We start from the raw sequence: 24,669 nt of genomic DNA, 5'->3' as shown, positions 1-24,669 counted from the left end.
GATATCCCAACACACCCCCAATCTTCCCACCACACCACGAACCAGCTACAAAGGAGTGCCTCCTTCATAACTGAATATCATCCCAGAACAACTGAACTACATCCCTCGTCAAGGGTTTAATTACCTATCATCATGCCCTGAAATAAGGGATATCATACCCAAGATCCTTCACACCCCTCCTAAAGTGGTGTTCTGTTGCCCACTCCACCTCCACAACATTCTAGTCCATCCCTACACCACTCCCAATTCCAACCCCTCCCCACAGGGATCATATCCATGGGGAAAACCTATTTCAATCCCGTCACAGGCTGAGCCACCTGTGAAAGAAGCCATGTCATATACCAGCTCTGCTGCAATCATTACACAGCTTTTTACATTTTTATGATTAGCAACCAGCTGTCCATCAGGATGAATGGCTACTGCAAAACTGAGGGCAAGAGCAAAGTAGACCATCCTGTGGCACAACATGCAGTTGAACATAACATGCTCGATTTCAATGGCTTCTTCACAATCTGAGTGATCGGGATATTCCCCTCCACCACCAGCATTTCTGAACTGTGCAGACGGAAGTGACCCTTACAATACATTATCTGCTCCCAGAATTATCCTGGCCTCAACTTTGGGTAACCTACGGCCACCACACCCTCCATGCAACAGTTATGCCCCCTCTCTCCTATCGCCTCCTCCCTATATACGCTCAACACCCTCACTGTGTGCCATATTCTGCCAACGCTCCCACCTGTCTTTCCCCTTCCCTGCTCCTCTGTTTTCCCAGTCTACCAGCCCCCCCCCCCCCCCCCCAAATCTCTCTGCCCCACCGTCTTCATGCCTAAGTCTATTCCCTGCACATTTTAGTAGACAGTGCTCTTCTTTTCCCCCACCTGTGTATTTCCTGGACGTTATAACAGACAGTGTCCCCCCCATCCCTTCACTTTCCCTACCCCCTGCTTTCGTTCCAAGTGACAGCTGCATTCTGGTCTGAAATCCCGGTGATGGTGACTGTGTGCATGATGGTGACAATTATGTTTTGATTATGATTGGTTTGTGGGGCACTCAACACCATGGTTATGAGTGCCTGTATGAATTCCCAATCTTTTCACTGTCCAGTCTCACCATATTCCCAACTGATGAAACAATAAGGACTACACAAACACCCAATCCCCGGGTGGTCACTTGCATACTTCTGAAGAGGAAGACACGTAAAAACGGGAACCTTAAAAAACTGAATATCTGATATATAAGTACTTTTTGTAATCGAACCAATATTTTTTGCTCTTTAGTTTTAGTCAGTGTTATCAAGTTTTACATTATTCACCAAATTTCATTCAGAATTAGATGATAAAATCATCACTATAAAACAAAATGAAACCTGTCAATCAATAAATGTACACAAAACTGTCCAACATTAACAACAGTTATCAGGTGTGTGGAACTTACAGTAGACATACTTACCCTTAAAAACCGTCCACGAGAATTTTCCTTAAGATCTAGGTAGTATCGTCTGTTATCTTTTATCATCATTTCTGACTTTAATTTTCCATCTTCTGGTACATTTTCTGGGTTTGGAGGGCCTAAAGATGCATAATAGTCACTAAATGTTGATAAATGATCTCTAAATTCCGCTGCTGTTGAAAGGGCCAAATATATCTGACTCCGTCTTCCATCTGCACCAATCTAGAACACAAATTACATGTAATAAGCTATTTTATACTGCAAATTTTCTTGTTTACTACTGCAAATAATCAATATAATTTAATATTTTGTTGATACAGACTGACTCTCGTCACTGAATGTAATGGTTCAACACAAACAGAATGAGAAACAGAGTTCTATTTCTCTCTCTTGTGGTTTCAAATGTTTCCAACACCGGGCCACTTCACATTTCAAAATTCTAAACACAGTCTTTCTTTTCTTCTCTCACACAGTACAAAAACAATTTTACATAAAATAATAAAACAAAGAAAGAAGTTACCAAAACCTGTTTAATGAATAAAACAAAAATGTCTAGCAATGGGTGTTCTTTGTGGGGACAGAAACACATTTATTTAATAGTGGTGGTGGTGACAACATGAACTAAAATGCAAGGTTAATATTGCTTACATATCCTACACAAAATCACAAAAAATTTTAGATAATAAAGAGTGTGTTGTGATGAAAACAGTGTTAGAAGACATAGAAGTATCTGCAAGGCAAATTTCAACATATTCTCAGAATGATTTTCTTCTAATTCCATGGCATGTATCAATGGGTCATGCAATGCTATGGATACCCATCATTATACCTACATCCAGGGGGTCGCTGCCTGGGCGTTCTTAAGGGGCACTGGACAGCCTTTCATTAGTGCTGCCTGTTCAAATCAAAGCAGCAACATCCTTTTGTGTGAGTGCTCCCATCTGGGCACATTCCTTTGGGTGGAGACAGTACTGGATCAAGGTGTCAATTTTGGTGTGACAAGGAGGTCAGTTAGCTCTGGTAGTGATGGCATGGAGGTTGCTCTGCAGGCACCACAATCACCTTCAGTTCCAGCATCAGTTTCGCCATCTGAGGGATTTCTGCAACAGTGGTGCAACGTCCAGCATCCAACCAGTGACGATGGGATTTAGGTCCTTTCATCTCCTCTATGCTTGCTGCTGGAGGTCCTTCAGTCTTTCGAACCAGCATATGTTTGATCACCTTGAAGTAAATTCTCTTTATTGAGGATGTATCCTAGATAGGTGATGGAACGTTGAAAAAAAATTAACATTCAGAAGAATTGCACTTTGAAGTCCTTTTCAGAAAGAGCAGAGAAATCCCAAAGCAAATACTGTAGTTGTTCCTCATTTGTACAATGTGTAAATGGGACGTCATCAAGACAGATGGTGCACTGGAGAATAGAGGAGGAGGAGGAGGAGGAGGTTAGTGTTTAATGTCCCGTCGACAACGAGGTCATTAGAGACGGAGCGCAAGCTTGGGGTTAGGGAAGGATGGGGAAGGAAATCGGCCATGCCCTTTCAAAGGAACCATCCCGGCATTTGCCAGAAACGATTTAGGGAAATCACGGAAAACCTAAATCAGGATGGTTGGAGACGGGATTGAACTGTCGTCCTCCCGAATGAAAGTCCAGTGTGCTAACCACTGCGCCACCTCGCTCAGTCTGGAGGATAGAGTTGAACCTGATTCATACCTACATATATCAAGAGAAAGAGAAGAGATTACTTGTAACTTCGAATTAAAAGTCAGACAGATACAATAACGCACATCATATTTTTCACAGCTGGGGAGGGAGGGACATTCCATGTGTAAACCTTACAAACAAACAAGATGGAGTACAGTATTAAAAGAAAAAACAATATTATTTGGTTCTGCTTTAGAGAAATTAGTTACTGTATTGTAATTTGGCACTTTGCACTGTACAAACAATAAAGATACAGTATTAAAGAGAAAGTACATTATATTGAACTTTATCTTGCATTAAGGAAATCAGATAATTTTGCTTGTTTCATTTTTTGTGCATTAAGCGTATACACTTCATTTTGCAAATTTATTAATTTTTTGCTACAGCTTTTCACACTGATGTAATGTCTGCACAAATTGATTGCACTTAGCACTTCACTTGGTTTAAGTGTTTCAAGATTCAAGTCATCATCTCCATCTCCATCACTGTCACTTGAAGCTGGTCCACATCCTCGGTCATCACCACATTGTTGACGCACATCAGCAATAATCTCCTCATCTTGTAGTTTTGCGTACACAGTGAGATCATCATCAAAACATGAAAAACTATCAAAATCTGTGCCCTCCAGTAGAATTAGCTAATTACCAACAACTACTTCACCATCACCACTGTCATCATCAGCGGCAGTCTCTTCCAGTAAGGCACCAGCCATACGGAAACTGTTGTTCATTGTGGAGGATGATGCCAGCTGCCAGACAGTGGAAATAAATTTCATGACTTGTAGTAAATTAATGGAGAGGTTTTAATTTCCTGCATCAGTCAGTGTTATCAAATACTGAACAAGTTCTTTTTTTTCTATAATGCACTTCGAAATTTGCAATAATGCTCAAATCAAGTGGCTGTAGAACACTGGTACTGCACTCAAACATTTTCCAAAACTACTTGGGGTGGATGTGCTGCAGGCAGATCCATAAGAAGAAGAATTCTCTTTCTCTTTTTCTTAATGTCCAGTTTTTTTAACCACTGTCCCATTAAAATCATAGCCACGCAAGAATTTATATTGCATTCATAATCTGTAGGTTTCATCTTTGCGCCTTTGAAACACCTCGGATTCTTAGATTTTCTAATCAAAAGTGGAGAAATTTTGTCAGATCCATCTGCATTCATGGAAAAGACGAACTGTTATGTGAATTTTACTTTTCTTCCCTCCATGGCATGAGTAACTCCACTCAGCTGATATTTTTCTAGGAAGCAGACTGTAGAACACACCAGTCTCATCACAGTTGTACATGCCTTGAGGTTGATAGTCTCTTAAGATACCTGGTAGAATCTCATCAATCCAGTGTTGCACCATGACATTATCCACAGCTTTCGATTCACCAGAGATTTTTCTTACTGTGATTCCATAATGATCTTTAAATCCTTGTAACCATCCTGATGAAGCCTTGAAATCAACAGTGATGTTCACACTTCTACCTAAAGCTATCATCTTTGCTTTTAGATTGTTGCCATTGTTCAGTAGAGCTGCAGCCAGTTTTTGCTCGAACCAAGTAAAAAGTGCCTTTCCCAAATCTACATAACTCCCTTCTTGCTGATGATTGCATTTTGCACCCAGTTACAAAATACCCATGCACCCATGTTCAAAATACTGTTTCTTTTGCTGATTAGTGTACATTCCTAAGTTTAAGGAAATTTCAGATTTTGTTTTGTGTGGATTAGCATCCACTTTTAGTATGAATTTTACTTTCTGACTTGGTGTGATCCTTTCCTTTTTCTGTTCTACATGGCTGATTGAAAGCGATTGAATGATAGAATCACTTTTAACTTCTCAATTGTTACCACAAAAGAAATTCTCGTATTGAAAACAACAGCATCAAGAGTGTATTTATTTCCATGCCGCCTGCTCTGACTAACTGCGTCTTTGTCCCTTGTCTCCACAGCACCAGCACCAATTGCTCACTGTACTTGTATACACTAACAATGTTAAGGACTGTACCACAGGGCTTTTTTTTCAAACAACAATGCTCTTTACAAATGTGCAAAGATCAATTTCTTTCTCTGGAATTTGTTACATATAACATTGAATTACGAAAAATGTGGTGTATATATATAATGTTTAATTAACACATTTTTAAATTACATTCTGCCAAGACTGACAAAACTCTACACGTAAATCAGAATTATGCAAAACAGAGTTGCGTATAAATCAGGTTCAACTGTATCTGCTCTCAACTGTTCGGAAAAAAAAGCGGGGTCACTCATGAGTCCAATTGGCAATTTATTATACTGGTAAAGGCCAAAAGGCGTATTTAATACCAAGATTTTCTTTGACTCCTTAGTCAATAGAAGCTGGGGAAAAAAAAATAGGCCAACAGCTTATTTGGAAGAATGTTTGTATGGCAGGGGTAAGGGGTATGTATCCACTTCTTCTTGGGCACTGACATTAAGTTTAAAGTCAACCAGACAGGTGTCACTAGGCTTACATACAACCATTATGGAAGAAACCCACTGACTATAAAGAACAGGTAAAGCACTTGCTATTTTTCCAACCTGTTTAATTACATTTTAAAAGGAACTTCATGTTGCCCATAAGCCCACAATCTGGAATGCACACTGCCCAAAGGTCGACAATACTAAAGTCTATTGATTGATTGATCACAGAGACAGAAGCACCTGTATCAAGTAAGAATATAATGGATAGATTCCTAATTTTCTGATAACAGTATTTTTCATGCAACCACTGCATGGTCACTTCCTGAAATAATCTTGATCTGAATCACAGAAACATCTGACCATAATCCTATCAGACTAACATACTTCTGCAGTGTATCCCTTACAAAAACACTATCGGCACTCAGCATCACATCAAGGGTAAACCCAATGTGGATGTAAGGTGAAACACTCAAGCAAACTAAGTAGTACCAAAAAACATCATATGTGACATCTCTGAAACTCAAGAAATGGAGTAGAACAGAGCGGGCAGGCTGTCACTGGGAGAGACATGTTTAATACATTACAAAAGTTCCACAGCATTTTGTCAATCGTCACTAGGGCCAGCATAGACACTTCAAAATCAGTTGAAAATGTTTTTTGCGTGCCTTGGTAAATTTCAAAAGCATGAACTACATGCAGCACCTCTGCTAACACAGATCTGACTGACTTAAGGTCGGTGGGCGTACATCTGTGTTGGGGGTGAGACGAATTACAATGTCGCTAATTAAACATTCCACATATGATATCCCACAAGCACACATAATATTAGACTTCCTACTCAATCCCTGAACATCTGCAATCCATGAAGAACATCTTTCATAGTCTGATTTATGATGTTGCAAAAAATTTTAATTGAGCTTGTTGACATCCGAATGCTATTGGGCATTGTTGAATTGCTGAAAAATTGCGCTAGTCCAATCTTTCACCAAAACCCAGTGTTGATTAAGGTGGCTTTGTCACAAGTCCAAAAATTATTCACACTATCCTATCGAACTGGAATCTTCTTTGTCATCAATTTTTCAAAGTCTAGTGGCCACAGGTCAACTCTCACTTGTGTTCAGTAGCTAATGTGTTCCATTCCACAGCTAAATGAAGTACTGATGGTGACTCTGCATAACAGTAGCTATATCTGGATATTATTTGGACAGATTGTTTTTCTTTCCCCCCCTCCCGTGAAGAGGTGATTGAAATGGTATTGCAGTCCACCAAAGTGGAACTTGACTGCAGTTGACAGATGTCATATACTCAGGTATCAGGCCAAGCTGTCAGGGACAAATATCACCAGATCAAAGAATTCAGAATTGTTAGTATTTCTATTGGCCATGAAGATGAACAAATTAGCTACTGAAGAGAAAAGTGAGTGTGTTTGCAGCTGCTAGGCCATAAATCACCTAATGGATGGGCCCATGTAACCTGCTGGCCAGAGATTCTACACTATTCACTGCTCATAGTGACTCTGATGGACATATGTGTAACAAGGCATATCAATAGTATGGCATTATCCACCAACATGTCACACACAATTACAAGATATTTATTTATTTACTTATTTTTGTAGAGAAAGTGCAAATATTGCATAAGGTTGCTGAAGAAAGCAGAGGGCTGAGGAAATTAAAATTTTTGAACTGTTTTTACAGTTTACTCTGAACCTGTATGTATAAGGTAGAAAAAACTTCTGTTCCATTAAATAAGTATATTGAACTTCAATTCAATTACCAAAAATGAAAATTATAATATTCAGTGACTTAAACCCATGAGCAGCAGCAAATGAGTGAGACCAAACAGCGAGTTCATCAGTCCCATTGGATTAGGGAAGGATGGAGAAGGAAGTCGGCAGTGACCTTTCAAAGGAACCATCCCAGAATTTGCCTGAAGAAATTTAGTGAAATCATGGAAAATGTATATCAGGATGGCCGGATGCAGGTTTAAACCGCCGTCCTAGAAGCCATTCTTCAGTCAACATACGATAGTTGAAAACGAAACTTCTGGCAGATTAAAACTGTGTGCCCGACCGAGACTCGAACTCTGGACCTTTGCCTTTCGCGGGCAAGTGCTCTACCATAGTTCTATGACAAGTCAGTGTCAAACACATAAAAACACATTAAACATAACACAAACACTGTCTGCATCATCAGAAGGTGTAACACCTTTGTAAGGCCAATAGGGCTCAATGACAAATTTTGGCAATGGCACCTGCATATCACCAATTAATTTCACACTAAACAATTATGAAACGACTTACAGTACTGATGGCATTAATGATAAATGTTAAGTTTTATCCCCAATGTAATGAAAATTCAACATCATTTACATGCAAAAGTATGGTGCAAGGTTGCTATTTAAAATGTTGTAAAATAAACATTTTAATATTGGCAACATTTACTTACTCACATTTAGAATTGTGCTTGCTAGGACCACGCCGTAACTTTTGTGTATCTATTTATCCCTACAGATAAACAGAAGATGCCCCATGAAGGCAAAATGCATTGTTAATAAAAGAATAAACTGCAACCAAGATTGTTTTTAATGCGAATATTCTACATACATTAGCTGTATCAGGTGGCCCAGTGGAGTGGAAGATATTTTACTTCATATATTCATTCCATCTCTTCTGATTCCTTTTCTTGTTTTAACACATCATCTTGTAGCATTCAAGTGTGAAGACCCATACAATGAGTTATTACTACAATTATAAGATGTTTCTTTGGTGACTAGACTTTTAATGTTCCTTCATTATGACAGGGCACATGCATATTTTACACATAAGATAGTATGTAACTCCACAACTACTGATCAGCCACACTGGTCACATTCTCCGGCAGGCTAGACTGCCGGAAATTACTACATCAATGAAGGGCACGAATGTACTCATCTGTTTTCTTTCATGCATACACTTAGATCTACACTTGCCTAACACAGGACATGATTTTTATTTTTATTTTTTTATTGTCCATATTACCACCTACCGAAAAATTTAACATTGTCAGTTTTATGAAGGAAATACAAGTAGACCGAACGAATTTCGCTACCCATCTGCTTGTTAAATTGAGCATAGTGAAGCAATCAGCAAAAGCGATACCACTTCAAGAAATTTATTAGACATTCCAGTATCACAAAATTGCAAACAATTACATAGTTATTATTGATCAATAAACTGCTCTAGGAGAATGTTTTTAGAAAACTGAATATGGGAGGTAAAGTTACATGAACTGCCCTGATTTATTACAGAAAGATCAATAAAAAATTATGAAAAATCCAAATTACAATATTCATTGGTAAATATTGGACAACTTCAAGTTGTGCTGAAACACAAGTATAGAAAGAATGCTTCACATTTTCATGTCAACTATTTCCAATGACTGCCGAGATGCAACATACAACAGCAAGATAAAAATAATCCACCAACATGTTAGGGAGACAGGCAAAAGGAAGCAGGGCAGATGCTGCATGGAGGGTCATGAGTCCAAAACTCACCTGGACTGTACAATTTTAATTTCTATATTCGGTTCGAGTACATTCTAGAAGTATCCACAAATGCCAAGAAACATTGTACTGGAATATTCTGTAGCTGTATATATACTCTATGTGTTCTGGTCGGAGGCAGTTCGCTCTGCGCCCTTCTAGGTGCAAGTGCTGAATAAACCTTCGTTAAGTGAAGTTAATCTTTGTCATTCATCTAATTACACGTTTTTCTGTGTGACAATATCTTCCACACCACTGGGACATCTGATACAGACACTGTATGTAGACTATTTGAATTAAAAACAATCTTGGTTGCAATTTATTCTTTTATCAACAATGCATTTTGTCTTCATGAGGCATGCCCTTCTAGGTGCAAGTGCTGAATAAACCTTCGTTAAGTGAAGTTAATCTTTGTCATTCATCTAATTACACGTTTTTCTGTGTGACAATATCTTCCACGCCACTGGGACATCTGATACAGACACTGTATGTAGAATATTTGAATTAAAAACAATCTTGGTTGCAATTTATTCTTTTATCAACAATGCATTTTGTCTTCATGAGGCATATTCTGATTGTCTATAGGGATAACAAAATATGCAAAAATTAGGGTGTGGTTGTAGCATGCACAATTCTAAATTGTTCACCAAGTAGTTGTTGCCAATCTTAAAATTTTCCTTTTACAACATTTTAAAAACCATAAAACAGCTCTGTGCTAGACTGAAGTATGCATCAAATCAGATAAACCCACAGAAGCCTGGTCAAAAATAAATAATACAGTATCATGTAATGGTAGAATATGTTGTTGTTGTGGTCTTCATTCCTGAGACTGGTTTGATGCAGCTCTCCATGCTATTCTATATGTGCAAGCTGCTTCATTTCCCAGTACCTATTCCAACCTACATCCTTCTGAATCTGTTTAGTGTATTCATCTCTTGGTATCCCTCTACGATTTTTACCCTCCACACTGCCCTCCAATACTAAATTGGTGATCCCTTGATGCCTCAGAACATGTCCTACCAACCAATCCCTTCCTCTAGTCAAGTTGTGCCACAAACTTCTCTTCTCCCCACTCCTATTCAGTACCTCCTCATTAGTTATATGACCTACCCATATAATCTCAGCATTCTTCTGTAGCACCACATTTCGAAAGCTTCTATTCTCTTCTTGTCCAAACTAGTTATCGTCCATGTTTCACTTCCATACATGGCTACGCTCCATTCAAATACTTTCAGAAACGACTTCCTGAGACTTAAATCTATACTCGATGTTAACAAATTTCTCTTCTTCACAAACGCTTTCCTTGCCATTGCCAGTCTACATTTGATATCCTCTCTACTTCGACCATCATCAGTTATTTTGCTCTCCAAATAGCAAAACTCCGTTACTACTTTATGGTCTCATTTACTAATCTAATACCCTCACATTCCATTATCCTCGTTTTGCATTTGTTGATGTTTATTTTATACCCTCCTTTCATGACACTGTCCATTCCATTCAACTGATCTTCCTAGTCCTTTGCTGACCCTGACAGAATTACAATGTCATCGGCAAACCTCAAAGTTCTTATTTCCTCTCCATGGATTTTAATACCTACTCTGAATTTTTCTTCTGTTTCCTTCACTGCTTACTCAATATACAGATTGAATAACATCAGGGAGAGGCTACAACCCTGTCTCACTCCCTTCCCAATTGCTGCTTCCGTTTCGTGGCCCCTCTACTCTTATAACTGCCATCTGGTTTCTGTACAAATTGTAAATAGCCTTTCGCTCCCTGTATTTTACCCCTGCCACCTTCAGAATTTGAAAGAGAGTATTCCAGTCAACATTGTCAAAAGCTTTTTCTAAATTTACAAATGCTAGAAACATAGGTTTGCCTTTCCTTAATCTAGCTTCTAAGATAAGTCGTAGGGTCAGTATTGCCTCACGTGTTCCAACATTTCTACGGAATCCAAACTGATCTTCCCCAAGGTCGGCTTCTACCAGTTTTTCCATTCGTCTGTAAAGAATTCGCGTTAGTATTTTGCATCCGTGACTTATTAAACTGATAGTTCGGTAATTTTCACATCTGTCAGCACCTGCTTTCTTTGGGATTGGAATTATTATATACTTCTTGAAGTCTGAGTGTATTTCGCCTGTTTCATACATCTTGCTCACCAGATGGTAGAGTTTTGTCAGGACTGGCTCTCCCAAGGCCATCAATAGTTCCAATGGAATGTTGTCTACTCCTGGGACCTTGTTTCGACTCAGGTCTTTCAGTGCTCTGTCAAACTCTTCACGCAGTATCGTATCTCCCACTTCATCCTCTTCCATTTCCATAATATTGTCCTCAAGTACATCGCCCTTGTATAGACCCTCTATATACTCCTTCCACCTTTCTGCTTTTCCTTCTTTGCTTGGAACTGGGTTTCCATCTGAGCTCTTGATATTCATACAAGTGGTTCTCTTTTCTCCAAAGGTCTCTCTAATTTTCCTGTAGGTAGTATCAATCTTACCCCTAGTGAGATAAGCCTCTACATCCTTACATTTGTCCTCTAGCCATCCCTGCTTAGCGATTTTGCACTTCCTGTCGATCTCATTTTTGAGACGTTGTATTCCTTTTTGCCTGCTTCATTTACTGCATTTTTATATTTTCTCCTTTCATCGTCTTTTTACCAACTAGATCCTCTGGTGCCTTCACTACTTCTTCTCTCAAAGCTACCCATTCTTCTTCTACTGTATTTCTTTCCCCCATTCCTGTCAATTGTTCCCTTATGCTCTCCCTGAAACTTTGTACAACCTCTGGTTTAGTCAGTTTATCCACGTCCCATCTCCTTAAATTCCCACTTTTTTGCAGTTTCTTCAGTTTTAATCTACAGTTCATAACCAATAGATTGTGGCCAGAATCCACATCTGCCCCTGGAAATGTCTTACAATGTAAAACCTGGTTCCTAAATCTCTGTCTTACCATTATATAATCTATCTGAAAACTGTCAGTATATCCAGGCTTCTTCCATGTATACAACCTTCTCTTATGATTCTTGAACCAAGTGTTAGCTATGATTAAGTTGTGCTCTGTGCAAAATTCTATCAGGCGGCTTCCTCTTTCATTTCTTAGCCCCAATCCATATTCACCTACTACGTTTCCTTCTCTCCCTTTTCCTACTACCGAATTCCAGTCACCCATGACTATTAAATTTTCGTCTCCCTTCACTATCTGAGAAATTTCTTTTATTTCATCATACATTTCTTCAATTTCTTCGTCATCTGCAGAGTTAGTTGGCGTATAAACTTGTACTATTGTGGTAGGCATGGGCTTTGTGTCTATCTTGGCCACAATAATGTGTTCACTAAGCTGTTTGTAGTAGCTTACCCGCACTCCTATTTTTTTTATTCATTATTAAACCGACTCCTGCATTACCCCTATTTGATTTTGTATTTACAACCCTGTATTTGCCTGACAAAAAGTCTTGTTCCTCCTGCCAGCGAACTTCACTAATTCATACTATATGTAACTTTAACCTATCCATTTCCCGTTTTAAATTTTCTAACCCACCTGCTCGATTAAGGGATCTGTCATTCCAAGCTCCGATCTGTAGAATGCCAGTTTTCTTTCTCCTGATAACGACATTCTCCTGAGTAGTCCCCGCCCAGAGATCCGAATGGGGGACTATTTTACCCCCGGAATATTTTACCCAAGAGGACGCCATCAGTAAAGCTGCATGCCCTCGGGAAAAATTATGGCTGTAGTTTCCCCTCGCTTTCAGCCGTTCGCAGTACCAGCACAGCAAGGCAGTTGTGGTTAGTGTTACAAGGCCAAATCAGTCAATCATCCAGACTGTTGCCCCTGCAACTACTGAAAAGGCTGCTGTCCCTTTTCAGGAACCACACGTTTGTCTTGGGGGGGGGGGGGGGGGGGTGTAGGATATAACATTACATAAATAATTGAATTGAGCCAAACATACCTGAATAAACTTTTACTGGCAGGTCAGAATCTTGCAATGGTAGAACCACATAAACTGTTTCACCACATAATACAGTTCAGAACTCTTACATGCATAATACGTGGTCTGCTGAAGACTGATATGCTCCCTCTGGGGTTTAGAAATTAAAATGCAATGTATGCCACAAATTCTACATTAGTCAAATTGGAATGATGTATTTAGCGAGCATTGTTAACCAAAAAATGCACTCTGCATTTGCTGAACACCTGAAGACTACAGGACACCAGCCACTCACATTTAATGATCTTTGCATTTTATATTGTGTTCATAAAGACAAAACGCCAGATTTGTTGGAAGAGTCACAAATCATTAAATGTACATGTGCGGTCAACAAACAATTGATGAACTATATGCCAACTACTAGGAACTAAAGCTATTATGATTCGATGAACTCTCAGTTTATTAATTGCTGCTCTCCAACTGATTCATTCTTAGACATTATACTTTTCAAGTTGAGTGGGCACTTACTGTTTTAGGAATTTGTTTTATCCTTGTTTACAGGATGACCCCCACATTTGTTGGTTACTGTATGGTTTTATTTAGATGCATCTGTTTTCACTATTTCATCTATTTGCAGTACTTCTATGTTTCCTTTTACGTGTGACTATGTTTCAATTAATTGTGATCTCTACAGTGACAACTAGTTTTAGATTTTTTCTGTAAGGATTAAATATACCATCATACAACTGCTTTGAGTACCAACAATGTGTGACCTCTGCAGTCACTGAATGCAGGCCTCATTCCATTGCTTGCCTGTGTGTCTGCTTGATGCTCCTGCCATGGAGTTGCGGTGGCATCTCTGTGTATTCTGTTTAAAGGTGCATACTTCTTTGTGAATGTTGTCCTACTACTGCACCATTCTGAACAACTGGTATGCCTTTATTATGTTTCATTCAGTTTGATTATTTATTTAACATTCTATCCCATCATTACACGATATTACATTAGTTGTTTTTGATCAGGTCTCTGTGGGTTCATCTGATTTGGTGCACACTTCAGTCTAGCATAGAGCCATTTTATGGCTTTTAAAATGTTTTAGAAGGAAACTTTTATGGTAAAAAGCAATTCCTTATTCACATTTAGAATCGTGAATGCTAGTAGCATACCTAATTTTTACTTTGTTTGTTATCCGTATAGATAAGTATGAAGATACACCACGAAGGTGGAACATGTTGTTAATAAAGGAATAAATTGCAACCAAGGCTGTTTTTAATTCCAATATGTGGAGATTGTCAACTGAATCTGTAATTTAAAAAAAAAATTGCCCCCCCCCCCATATGTGTTACCCTATAAATGCACATTGTGAGCTATAAAACGAGAAAACGAGAAAACAAGAACGAAAGCCACTCTAGCGCCAGCTGAATAGGACTCAGAAATATTTGATAGTTTGAAGTTTGTTCACTCTCAATGCCATGGTCACATTAACAGCTGTTGTTTAGTTGCTTAGAACCTCTTGTTTGCAGTGCATCACATTACTGTTTTGTGTTTAATGTCTGACTTCTGAGTTCAGATGTTCTTCATTAAAGGTAAATGAATAATACGAACACACCAGGCAATACTGACTCCTATGACTTCTCTTAGAAGATAGATTAAGGAAAGGCAAACCCGCATTTATAAACTAAGACGAAGCTTTTGACAGTGTTGATGGCTACACTTTCTTTCAACTTCTGAAGGTAACAGGAGTGAAATACAGGGAGCAGAAGGTTATGTACAACTTGTACAGAATCAGATGGCAGTTATGAGAGTCAACAAGCATGAAACGGAAACAACGGTGGAGGAGGGAGTGAGGCAGTGTTGTACCCTATCCCCAATGTTATTCAATCGGTACATTGAGAAAGCAGTAAAGGAAATCAAAGAAAATTTTGCAATAGGGATTCAAGTTCTGGGAGAAGAAATACAAACTTTGAGGTTTGCTGATAACATTGTAATTCTGTCAGAGACTGCGAAGGACTTGAAAGTGCAGTTGGATAGAATGGACAGCATACTGAAAGGATGATACAAGATGAATATCAACAAAATCGAAACAAGGGTAATGGAATGCAACTGAATTAAATTAGACGATGCTGAGTGAATCACATTAGGAAATGAAGTACTGAAAATAATAGATGAGTTTTGCTATTTGGCCATCAAGATAACTGATGATGGTCAAAGTATAGAGGATATAAAATGCAGACTGGTAATCGCAAGAAAAACATTTCATAAGAAGAGAAATTTTTTAACATCGAATATGTATTTAAGTTTTAGGAAGTCTTTTCTGAAGGTATTTGTATGGAGTGGAGCCATGAATGGAAGTGAAACATGACGATAAACAGTTTGGATCAAAAGAGAATAGAAGCTCTTGAAATGTGGCACTACAGAAGAATGCTGAAGATCAGATCGATAGAGCATCTAACTTAAGCGGAGGTGCTGAACAAAATGGGTAGAAAAGAAATTTGTGGCACTATCTGACTGAAAGAAGGATCTTTGATAGGATATATTCTGAAACAACAAGCGACCACCAGTTTAGTATTGGATGAAATAGGATTCAGTAGTTATTCAGAGATACAGATGATTGCACAGGGTTGAGTAGCATGGAGAGCTGCATCAAACCAGTCTTTGGACTAAACACGACAACGACGAATGTGATGTCATTTTTTTTCTGTTGTAGGCCTATGTTTCACTAGTTTGATACTGAGGTTACTGCTGAAATGTCTTCACATCTGAATGAAAATGCAAAGCAAACCGTTGTCACCAAAAAGATCACTCATGTTTGTCATGTTCAGAAGTTGTATAATAATAAGAAGGCAATAAAAACTCTTTATTCTAATGACTCTTTTGTTGGAGCACTTGTATTTAACTATATGCAAAATCTTCCCTTACCAAAACTGTCTGCTCAGGAAGTGTTCTATCTGACGAAACTATGGTTATTTCTATTCTGCTTACATGACTTGAAAACAGATTCTGCAGATTTCTATGTTCATCCAAAAGGAGAAGCTAACTTTGAACCTGACAAAGTATACAGCATACTGTGGCTGAAAATAAACAACATGGACCCTGAAATTTAACAACTTCACCTTTTCAATGATGCCTGCAGAGGTCAAATCCCCAACACCACTTCTGTGCATTTTCTCCTTGCATTGGTTGTTACTGGGTGATTTAGAAAGATTGCAACGGCACTCCTTTCTTCAACGTGATCGCAATTTTGGTACTGCATAAAGGAAAATCTGACAACTAGACAGAATTTACACACCATAACAATATACTGATTTGATTCAATCCTCAAAGAAGACAGGATACTGTGCTAATCAAATCTCTGCTGAAATTACCTAGATTTCAAGAACTGTGTAACACTTATATCGATTAGAAGTAGGTTTACATTATGTAACTGTCTATCTGCAATTATGAAGTGTCTACTCTGTGTTATTTAAACTCCTTGATCTGTGGCAAGAAAATCAGAGTTTTGTAATGTATATATGAAAAAAGCAAAAGGATGTGTAAAATGATAAATTATTATAATATGTGTATGTTCAAAAAAATAAAATGTTTATTGAAAGTTGATTCATGTTTAGGGCACTTGTATTTGTGACATGTAAAAGCAACAGAAGTGGAATGGCGCGATGTAAAAGGTGGTTTTTGGCGGTCGAACTGAGCAACTCCTTTGTGTGAATGGCACACTGTATGTAGCTAGCCGTAGCACGGTACACTTCGACAGTACTAAGAGAGGCAACTGGAAGCTGCTTTATAAAGGATTTGCCTCGGATGTGGATCTGGCTATTATTTGGTATTCTTGGCATAAAGGACTGGCTCTACTATGCTGAAAATCCAACACCAAGAAGAGATCTTATAGAGTATTTGAACATCAAGAGCTGCGAGCCATTTAGCCACCATGTCACTTGTCACCAATCTTCGCCACTGCTTCACTAACTTCATGCAGTCAGTAATGTACACACATCAAAAAAAGTTTTGCATCACACCGGTTCCCAGAACTTCTGAAGACAGCTGTTGACTGAGGATATTGTATCACAGACACAGTCCCTTTGAATGTTCAGAGATGTCACTAAACCCGACCAAACATGTAAACAACCATGCATGAGCAGCACCTATCAGACAGACGGGGTCTGACAACCAATCAGTTCCAGTCATTCCACCAGGAAGGAGGAACATGGCCCATGTTGTCTATAGTTCCACCACACCTAGACAGGCAATAACGCAGTTTGATTGCACCCGCATTGTTACTTTGTGCCAGGAAGGGCTCTCAGCAAGGAAAATGTCCAGTCGTCTCGATATGAACCAAAGTAGTGATGTTTGGACATGGAGGAGATAAAGAGAGACAGGAAATGTCTATGACATGCCTCACTCAGGCCGCTCAAGGGCTACTACTGCAGTGGATGACCACTACCTATGGATTATGGCTCAGATGAACCCTGACAGCAATGCCACCATGTTGAATAATGCTTTTCATGCAGCCACAGGATGTTGTGTTACAACTCAATCTGTGCGCAATAGGCTGCATGATGCGCAACTTCACTCCTGACGTTCATGGCGAGGTCCATCTTTGCAACCATGACATTATGCAGCACAGTACCGATGGGGCCCAACAACATGCCGAATGGACTGCTCAGGATTGGCATCACGTTCTCTTCACCAATCAGTGTCGCATATGCCTTCAACTAGACAATCGTTGGAGATGTGTTTGGAGGCAACTCGGTCAGGCTGAACACCTCACACACACTGTCCAGCGAGTGCAGCAAGTTGGAGGATCCCGGGTGTTTTAGGGTAGCAATATGTGGGGCCGACGTACACTGCTGGTGGCCATGGAAGGAGCCGTAATGGCTGTACTATAAGTGAATGCCATCCTCTGACCAATAGTGCAACCATATCAGCAGCATATTGGCAAGGCATTTGTCTTCATGGACATTAATTCGCGGTTCCATCGTGCACATCTTGTGAGTGACTTCCTTCAGGATAATGATATTGCTCAACTAGAGTGGCCAGCATGTTCTCCAGACATTAACCCTATTGAAAATGCCCGGGGTAGACTGGACGACGTAACCCATCAACAACTCTGAGGGATCTACACTGAATCGCCATTGAGGAGTGGGACAATCTGGGTCAATGGTGCCTTGATGAACTTGTGGATAGTACGCCATGACAAATAAAGGCGTGCATCAATGCAAGAGGACGTGCTACTGGGTATTAGAGGTACCAGTGTGTACAGCAATCTGGACCACCACCTCTGAAGGTCTCGCTGTATGGTGGTACAACATGCAATGTGTGGTTTTCATGAGCAACAAAAAGGGTGAAAATGATGTTTATGTTGATCTCTATTCCAATTTTCTGTACAGGTTCCGGAACTCTCTGAACCAAGATGATGCAAAACTTTTTTTGATGTGTGTATGTGGGCATGAACCAGTTAATCTGTGTGTCATTTTAATAATAATCACAAAACATAAATTTGTGTCCGAAACCATATTTTCTGTCCTGATCATGTACCTATGCAGGGTCCTCACCTAAGTGCTGCTAAAACTGAGTATCCTGATTTAAATGAACAAGTCTTGCATTCAAGTTTTAAAAGTAATTTTTTGTCTAATGTAAACGAAGTAGTAAAAGTTAAAGCTAAAACCACGAAACTGGTTTTTGATAAAGTAACCTTAGTTTATTACAAAATATAGTTTTGTAGGAGTACAGTACAAGATTGTGTGATTATTATTGTCCAGAATACCTGCTTCACAGATGATAAAAAAGGCAAATAGATTATGTTCATTTTCAAAAATAATATGGTTTTGATTTCTATCATGAATGGTTCATTTTTTTTAAGTTAATTAAGTCCAGTGTTGTATTTTATTGTCTAGCGAAGTAAATTATGAACTACTCCAAATGAAGAGAATGATTAGCATTTTGAATTAGTCTTTTCTACTGTAATAATCAAAGAGTGTTGACTAGTGAAACTATACTAGTTTACGGGTCCCCATTATATTCGCCACCTATTAGTAAAAAAATGAATTATTATTCTTGCTAAGGAAAACTGGTATATGTAGAGGAGCTTAAACAGTTTATTTAATCTGTTAGTCATCTTTATTTGTGCTATTCGTGTCAGTCAACATAGGAGCCCTTTATGTCCAAAATTAGTTCTGCTCTTCATACAGTAACATTTCAGTATTTGATTAAGTAATGCTCTTGAGTGTAGCTGTTATTAGTAAGAGCTTGGTGCAAATTTACTTCCTATAAGTTACTGGAGTGTGCATTATTGGTAACAGCTGCTACACACAGTTTAGAGCGCACTTTGTCACTTTGTATCCTGTTTGCTATCCAAAGGGAAATCTCAATGAAAGTACATAAAGTCTGGGAACACTTTCAATTATTTATTGCACAAAAACCAAACATTGTACAGATATCATACATATGTCATTTTTAAGACAAACCCTGAAAGGTGTTTTTTTCCCCATCTATAGCACCACAGTGTAGTTTGGTAATTTGACGATAGTGCTACTGGCAAATGTGATGAGTTCAGGTGCGGAGAGTGCTTTCTGTGTGTTGAAGTTCGACAAAAACAAGTGTGCTACAGCTATTCAACAGACGTTTAGAACCAAGTATGGTAAGAAGCCACTAACAAGGAAGGCCATTTACAACTGGCACAAAAAATTCATTACAACGGGTTGCTTGTGCCTGGCAAATAGAAGCGGATGTCCCAGTGTGAGTGGAGTGAATGCGGAGCATCTACGAGAAACATTCATAAGGAGTCCAAAGAAATCAGTGCATCCTGTGAACTCGAAATAACACCAACGACAGCGTGGAAAGTCCCGCGACAGAAGCTGTCTATGAAACCATTCAAACTGGAGCTAGTGCAGAAGCTACATGACGACAACAAAGACAAACGTTTTGAGATTTGTTCGCAGTTGCAACAATTGAATGAGGATGGGAAAGGCATTGTTGATCACTTAATTTTTAGTGACAAAGCCACTTTTAACACTAATGGCAAAGTGAACAGTCATAATTGTCGAATCAGGGGTCCAAAGCATCCACATGAATGCATTGAATTTGAGCATGATTCTCCAAAGGTAAATGTTTTTTGTGCCTTGTCACCTCGAAAACTGTACAGGCCATTCTTCTTCAATGAGAGCACTATCACTGGATATTCCTACTTGGAAATGTTGCAGCAATGACTAATGCCTCAAATGCAATCGGACTTTCCATTCATCTTTCTGCAGGATGGGGCTTCACCCCATTTTCATCTTGAAGTTTGTCGGTACCTGAACACAGAGCTGCCGCATTGATGGTTCGGCCATGCTACAGAAGGGCACAGCTCTTTCGTGAAATGGCCTCCCCGATCAGCAGATCTCACTCAGTGTGACTTTTTTCTGTGGGGACACATTAAAGATCTGGTGTATGTACTGCCTCTACTATGTGATGTAGCAGAGCTCCGGGAGAGAATACGGGAAGCGATTGCCACAGTTGATGATGCCATGCTGGGATGGATATGGCAAGAATTCAATTACTGTATTGATGTCTGCTGGGTCACTCACAGTTCGCATATCGAATGTTTGGGGAAAAAAAAAAAAAAAAAAAAAAAAAAACGACTTTCAGGTTTTCTCTTCAAAATACAATATGTATGACATCTGTAAAATGTTTAGTTCTTGTGCAATAAATGATTGAAAGTTTTCCCGGACTTTATGTACACCCCATAACTTCAATAACCAATAGTTAATTTTCTCAAACATATATTTCCAAATTAATGTGCCAAATTGGGCTGGTGACCATTCTTTTTTTTTCCCACTGATTTTACCTGTTTCATTAACTCGCAAGGTTAAAGTCCGTTTGGTTTTTCTGTTATTTTCACCAAATTCAAAATTATAGTCCAATACCTTTGTCCATAAGGCACACACATGGTCAATCTTCAAAATCGTCTCAGAGGGTAACATTAGTGTGTTTAACATGAGAGTGATATACGTTAGTGTTATAACTGGTGGCGTAAATTATACAAGTGAACAACAATGTCCCTGTAAACATACTTATTTCTAATTTCCGATACAGACACTTGGAAGACTTCTTACATAAAGGGTACTGAACTATATCTGAGTACATTGATAGAGTGGTGAAAAACACTTTCTTGCTGCAAGAGAACAACATAGAAGTGCCCCACATTCCAACAGAAATACTAGGTGAAGCAGAAAGGATGGACAGTTTTAGAAAAGATAATATTCAGGCTCATATAGTAGGAATGGGGGACTGATGTGGTGATGTGTCTGGTAGCTCCTGCCATTTTGTTTAGTTGAGGTCATGGAGCCGCGGACTGTGCACCATCGTGTGTTTGCTGATGATAGTTTTGTGCATAATAATGAGTCTACCATTGGAGTTCAATGTGAGTTTTGTCGTCATTTTAATCTTGCGAGACATGATAGTGTTCTCACCCATTACACCATCTTGTGTTGATCTGAATCATTTCACTTACAAGGAACAGTGATGAACAGAAAAACACCAGGGGCTCCTCGTTCAACATGCACAGCAGAAAAGTTGAAAGAGTCAGCAAGTCATACTCTGTAGTTGGTTGGTTGGTTTGTGGAATTGAAGGGACCAGACTACTAGGGCCATCGGTCCCTTTTTCCATGAATTTGAAACACTCACAAAGAATAAGACGACAAGAGATGACACAGGACAATGAAGACAAACAGAGACCAGAAAAAAGGAATTAAAATCACACTGAGTGCAACAGTGGTTGGCCGACCATAGAAACAAAAAAGGAAAAGCCAACCACCAAGAAACGCATTAAAAACCCCAGTCCAAAATCGTAGGGCAAAGGCCAGACTCAACACAAAAAAAAGAAAAAAAGACAAACACTTCAATCAAGCGATAAAAACCCCCTGCACGAAAAAACTCAAAAATTAATCTGCCATCGTAACGTCATCTGATAGAAGTGCAGGAAGTGTATCAGGCAGCGCAAATGTCTGCCTGAACGGAGTTACAAGCAGGCAGTCCCACAAGATGTGAACCACCATCAAAGCTGACCTGAAGGAACATAAAGGTGGGTCCTCGCGGTGCAATAAACAGCTGTGTGTTATCCAGGTGTGGCCAATGTGCAGCTGACAGAGAACGACAGAGTCCTTGCGAGAGACCCTCAAGGAGGAGGGCCATGCACCGGTAGCCTCCTTGATGGCCTGAAGTTTGTTGGGTGAAGGAAGGATGCATCATTCTTCACCCCAGGTGCGAAGTACCTTCTACTGCAAAATTGACCTGAGGTCGATCTATGAGAGGCCAATTCCAAGGCTGGTGCACCAACAGCCTGTTTGGCCAGCGTGTCAACATGTTCATTTCCCAGGATGTCGACATGACCAGGGGTCCACACAAAGACTTCGGAGCGGCCGCAATGGGCAAGAGTATGGAGGGACTCCTGAATAGCCATCACCAGACAAGAGCGAGGGAAACACTGGTCGATAGCTGGTAAACCGCTCAGGGAGTCTCTACAGATAACTGAGGACTCACCTGAGCAGGAGCGGATATACTCTAGGGTGCGAGAGATGGCGACCAGCTCGGCAGTGAAAACACTGAAGCCAGCCAGCAATGAGTGTTGTTCATAATGATCCCCTAGAGTAAGAGCATAACCAACACGACCAGCAAACATTGAACCGTCAGTATACACAACGTCAGAGCCTTGAAACGGGGCAAGGATTAAAAGAAAGCGGCGGTGGAGGTCCTCAGGAGGGACTGAGTCCTTCGGGCCCTGTACCAAATCAAGCCGAAGGCATGGGCGGGGAACACACCACGGGGGTATATGCAGAGGGGCCCGGAAAATAAGTGGAGGTGGGAACACCTCAAGCCCAGAGAGAAGAGCTCTGATGCGAACCGCGATTGTACACCCTGACAAGGTCCGCCATTCCGAAACATGGACGACCGACTGAGGGAACAGGAGATGATAATTGGGATGCCAGGGCAAGCTACAAACATGTGTAGCATAAGCGGCCAGTAATCGTTGGCACAGGAACCGCAATGGAGGGACACCTGCCTCCACAAGTATGCTGTTGACAGGGCTTGTCCGGAAAGCTCAAGTGGTGAATTGGATCCCACTGTGAAGAATGGGGTCAAGCAACTGCAATGCGGAAGGTGATGCTGAACTGTAAGCCAGGCTCCCATAATCTAGACGGGATTGAATTAACGCCTTGTACAGCCGTAGAAGAGTAGACTGATTGGCACCCCAGCTGGTGTGACTCAAGCAATGGAGAGCATTAAGATGCCACCAGCACGTCTGTTTAAGCTGCCGAATATGAGGGAGCCAAGTCAACTAGGTATCAAAAACCAATCCCAAAAACTGATGCATCTCCACCACAACAAGAGGTTCGCCACCAAGATAAAGCTGTGGCTCAGGGTGAACAGTGCGTCGCCGGCAGAAATGCATAACACAGGTCTTGGCAGCCGAAAACTGGAAGCATGCACTACAGCCCAAGACTGTGCCTTGCGATAGCGCCCTGCGTCTGGCGTTCAGCAGCTCCAAATGCCAGTGGAGCTAAAGTATAGGCAGAAGTTGTCAGCGTACAAGGAAGCTAAGACAGAAGTTCCCACCACTGCAGCAAACCTACTAATTGCAATTAAAAAGAGGTAGACACTTAAGACAGATCCTTGTGGTACCACATTCTCCTGAACTCGGGAGAAATTATGGGAGGCCACAACTTGCATGTGGAAGGAACGAAGCAACAGAAAATTTTGTATGAAAATAGAGAGCGGACCCCGAAGACCTCAATCATGAAGCATAGAGAGGATGTGATGTCGCCACGTCTTATTGTATGCCTTCCGCATGTCAAAAAAGATGGCGGCCAGATGCTGACGGTGGGCAAAGGCCATACAGATGGCAGACTCCAGGCACACCAGATTATCGGCAGCAGAGCAGCCCTTACACAGAACCCACCCTGAGACGGAGCCAGAAGGCCCCAAGACTCAAGTCGCCTCAGGCTCACCATGCATTTGAGCAACATGCAAAGAACGTTGGTGAGGCTAATGGGGCGGTAGCTGTCCACCCTCAGTGGGTTCTTGCCAGGTTTCAACATAGGGATTACGATGCTTTACCACCATTGCGACGGGAACTCACCCTCAACCCAGATACTGTCCAAAAATTCTAGGAGACGTCGCTGGCAGTCCACCGAGAGGTGTTTAAGCATCTGACAGCGAATGCGATCTGGCCCGGGAGCCGTATCAGGGCAAGCGGCTAGGGCACTTTGGAATTCCCACTCACTGAACGGAGCATTGTACGATTCAGGGTGGCACGTGTGAAATGAAAGGCTCTAACTTTCCAACCGCTCTTTCAGGGAGAGGAAGGCCAGTGGGTAATTCGCAGAAGTGGAACTCTGAGCAAACTGCTCCCCTAAGCAGTTTTCATTGTGTCAGAGTCAGTACAGACTGCTCCATTCACTAAAAGCGCAGGTACGCTAGCGGCGTCTGATAGCCATAGTGTCGCCTGATCTTGGCCCAAACCTGCGATGGAGAGGTACGGAGGCCAATGGTTGAGACAAACTTTTCCCAGCCCTCTTGTTTGCGTTGGTAAATGATGCGGTGGGCTCATGCACGGAACCGTTTAAAGGCGAAGAGGTGTGCCAATGAGGGATGCCGCTTGTGA

General features: G+C 40.5%; 1 protein-coding gene across 4 annotated transcripts in view; it reads right to left on the bottom strand.

The window, feature by feature from the left end:
- The window catches only part of LOC126299458 (transcriptional activator protein Pur-beta), a 332,144-nt gene that overhangs the window by 28,305 nt on the left and 279,170 nt on the right, over positions 1–24,669 (bottom strand). For all 4 annotated transcript variants that reach the window (XM_049991375.1, XM_049991376.1, XM_049991378.1 and 1 more), the window contains one exon: positions 1,453–1,674. In XM_049991375.1, coding sequence (XP_049847332.1) covers positions 1,453–1,674 — 222 coding nt within the window. The remainder of the gene's footprint in view (positions 1–1,452; positions 1,675–24,669) is intronic.

Source organism: Schistocerca gregaria, chromosome X (assembly GCF_023897955.1).
Source record: "Schistocerca gregaria isolate iqSchGreg1 chromosome X, iqSchGreg1.2, whole genome shotgun sequence".
Lineage (NCBI taxonomy): Eukaryota > Metazoa > Arthropoda > Insecta > Orthoptera > Acrididae > Schistocerca > Schistocerca gregaria.
This window is presented reverse-complemented; position numbering and strand designations above follow the sequence as displayed.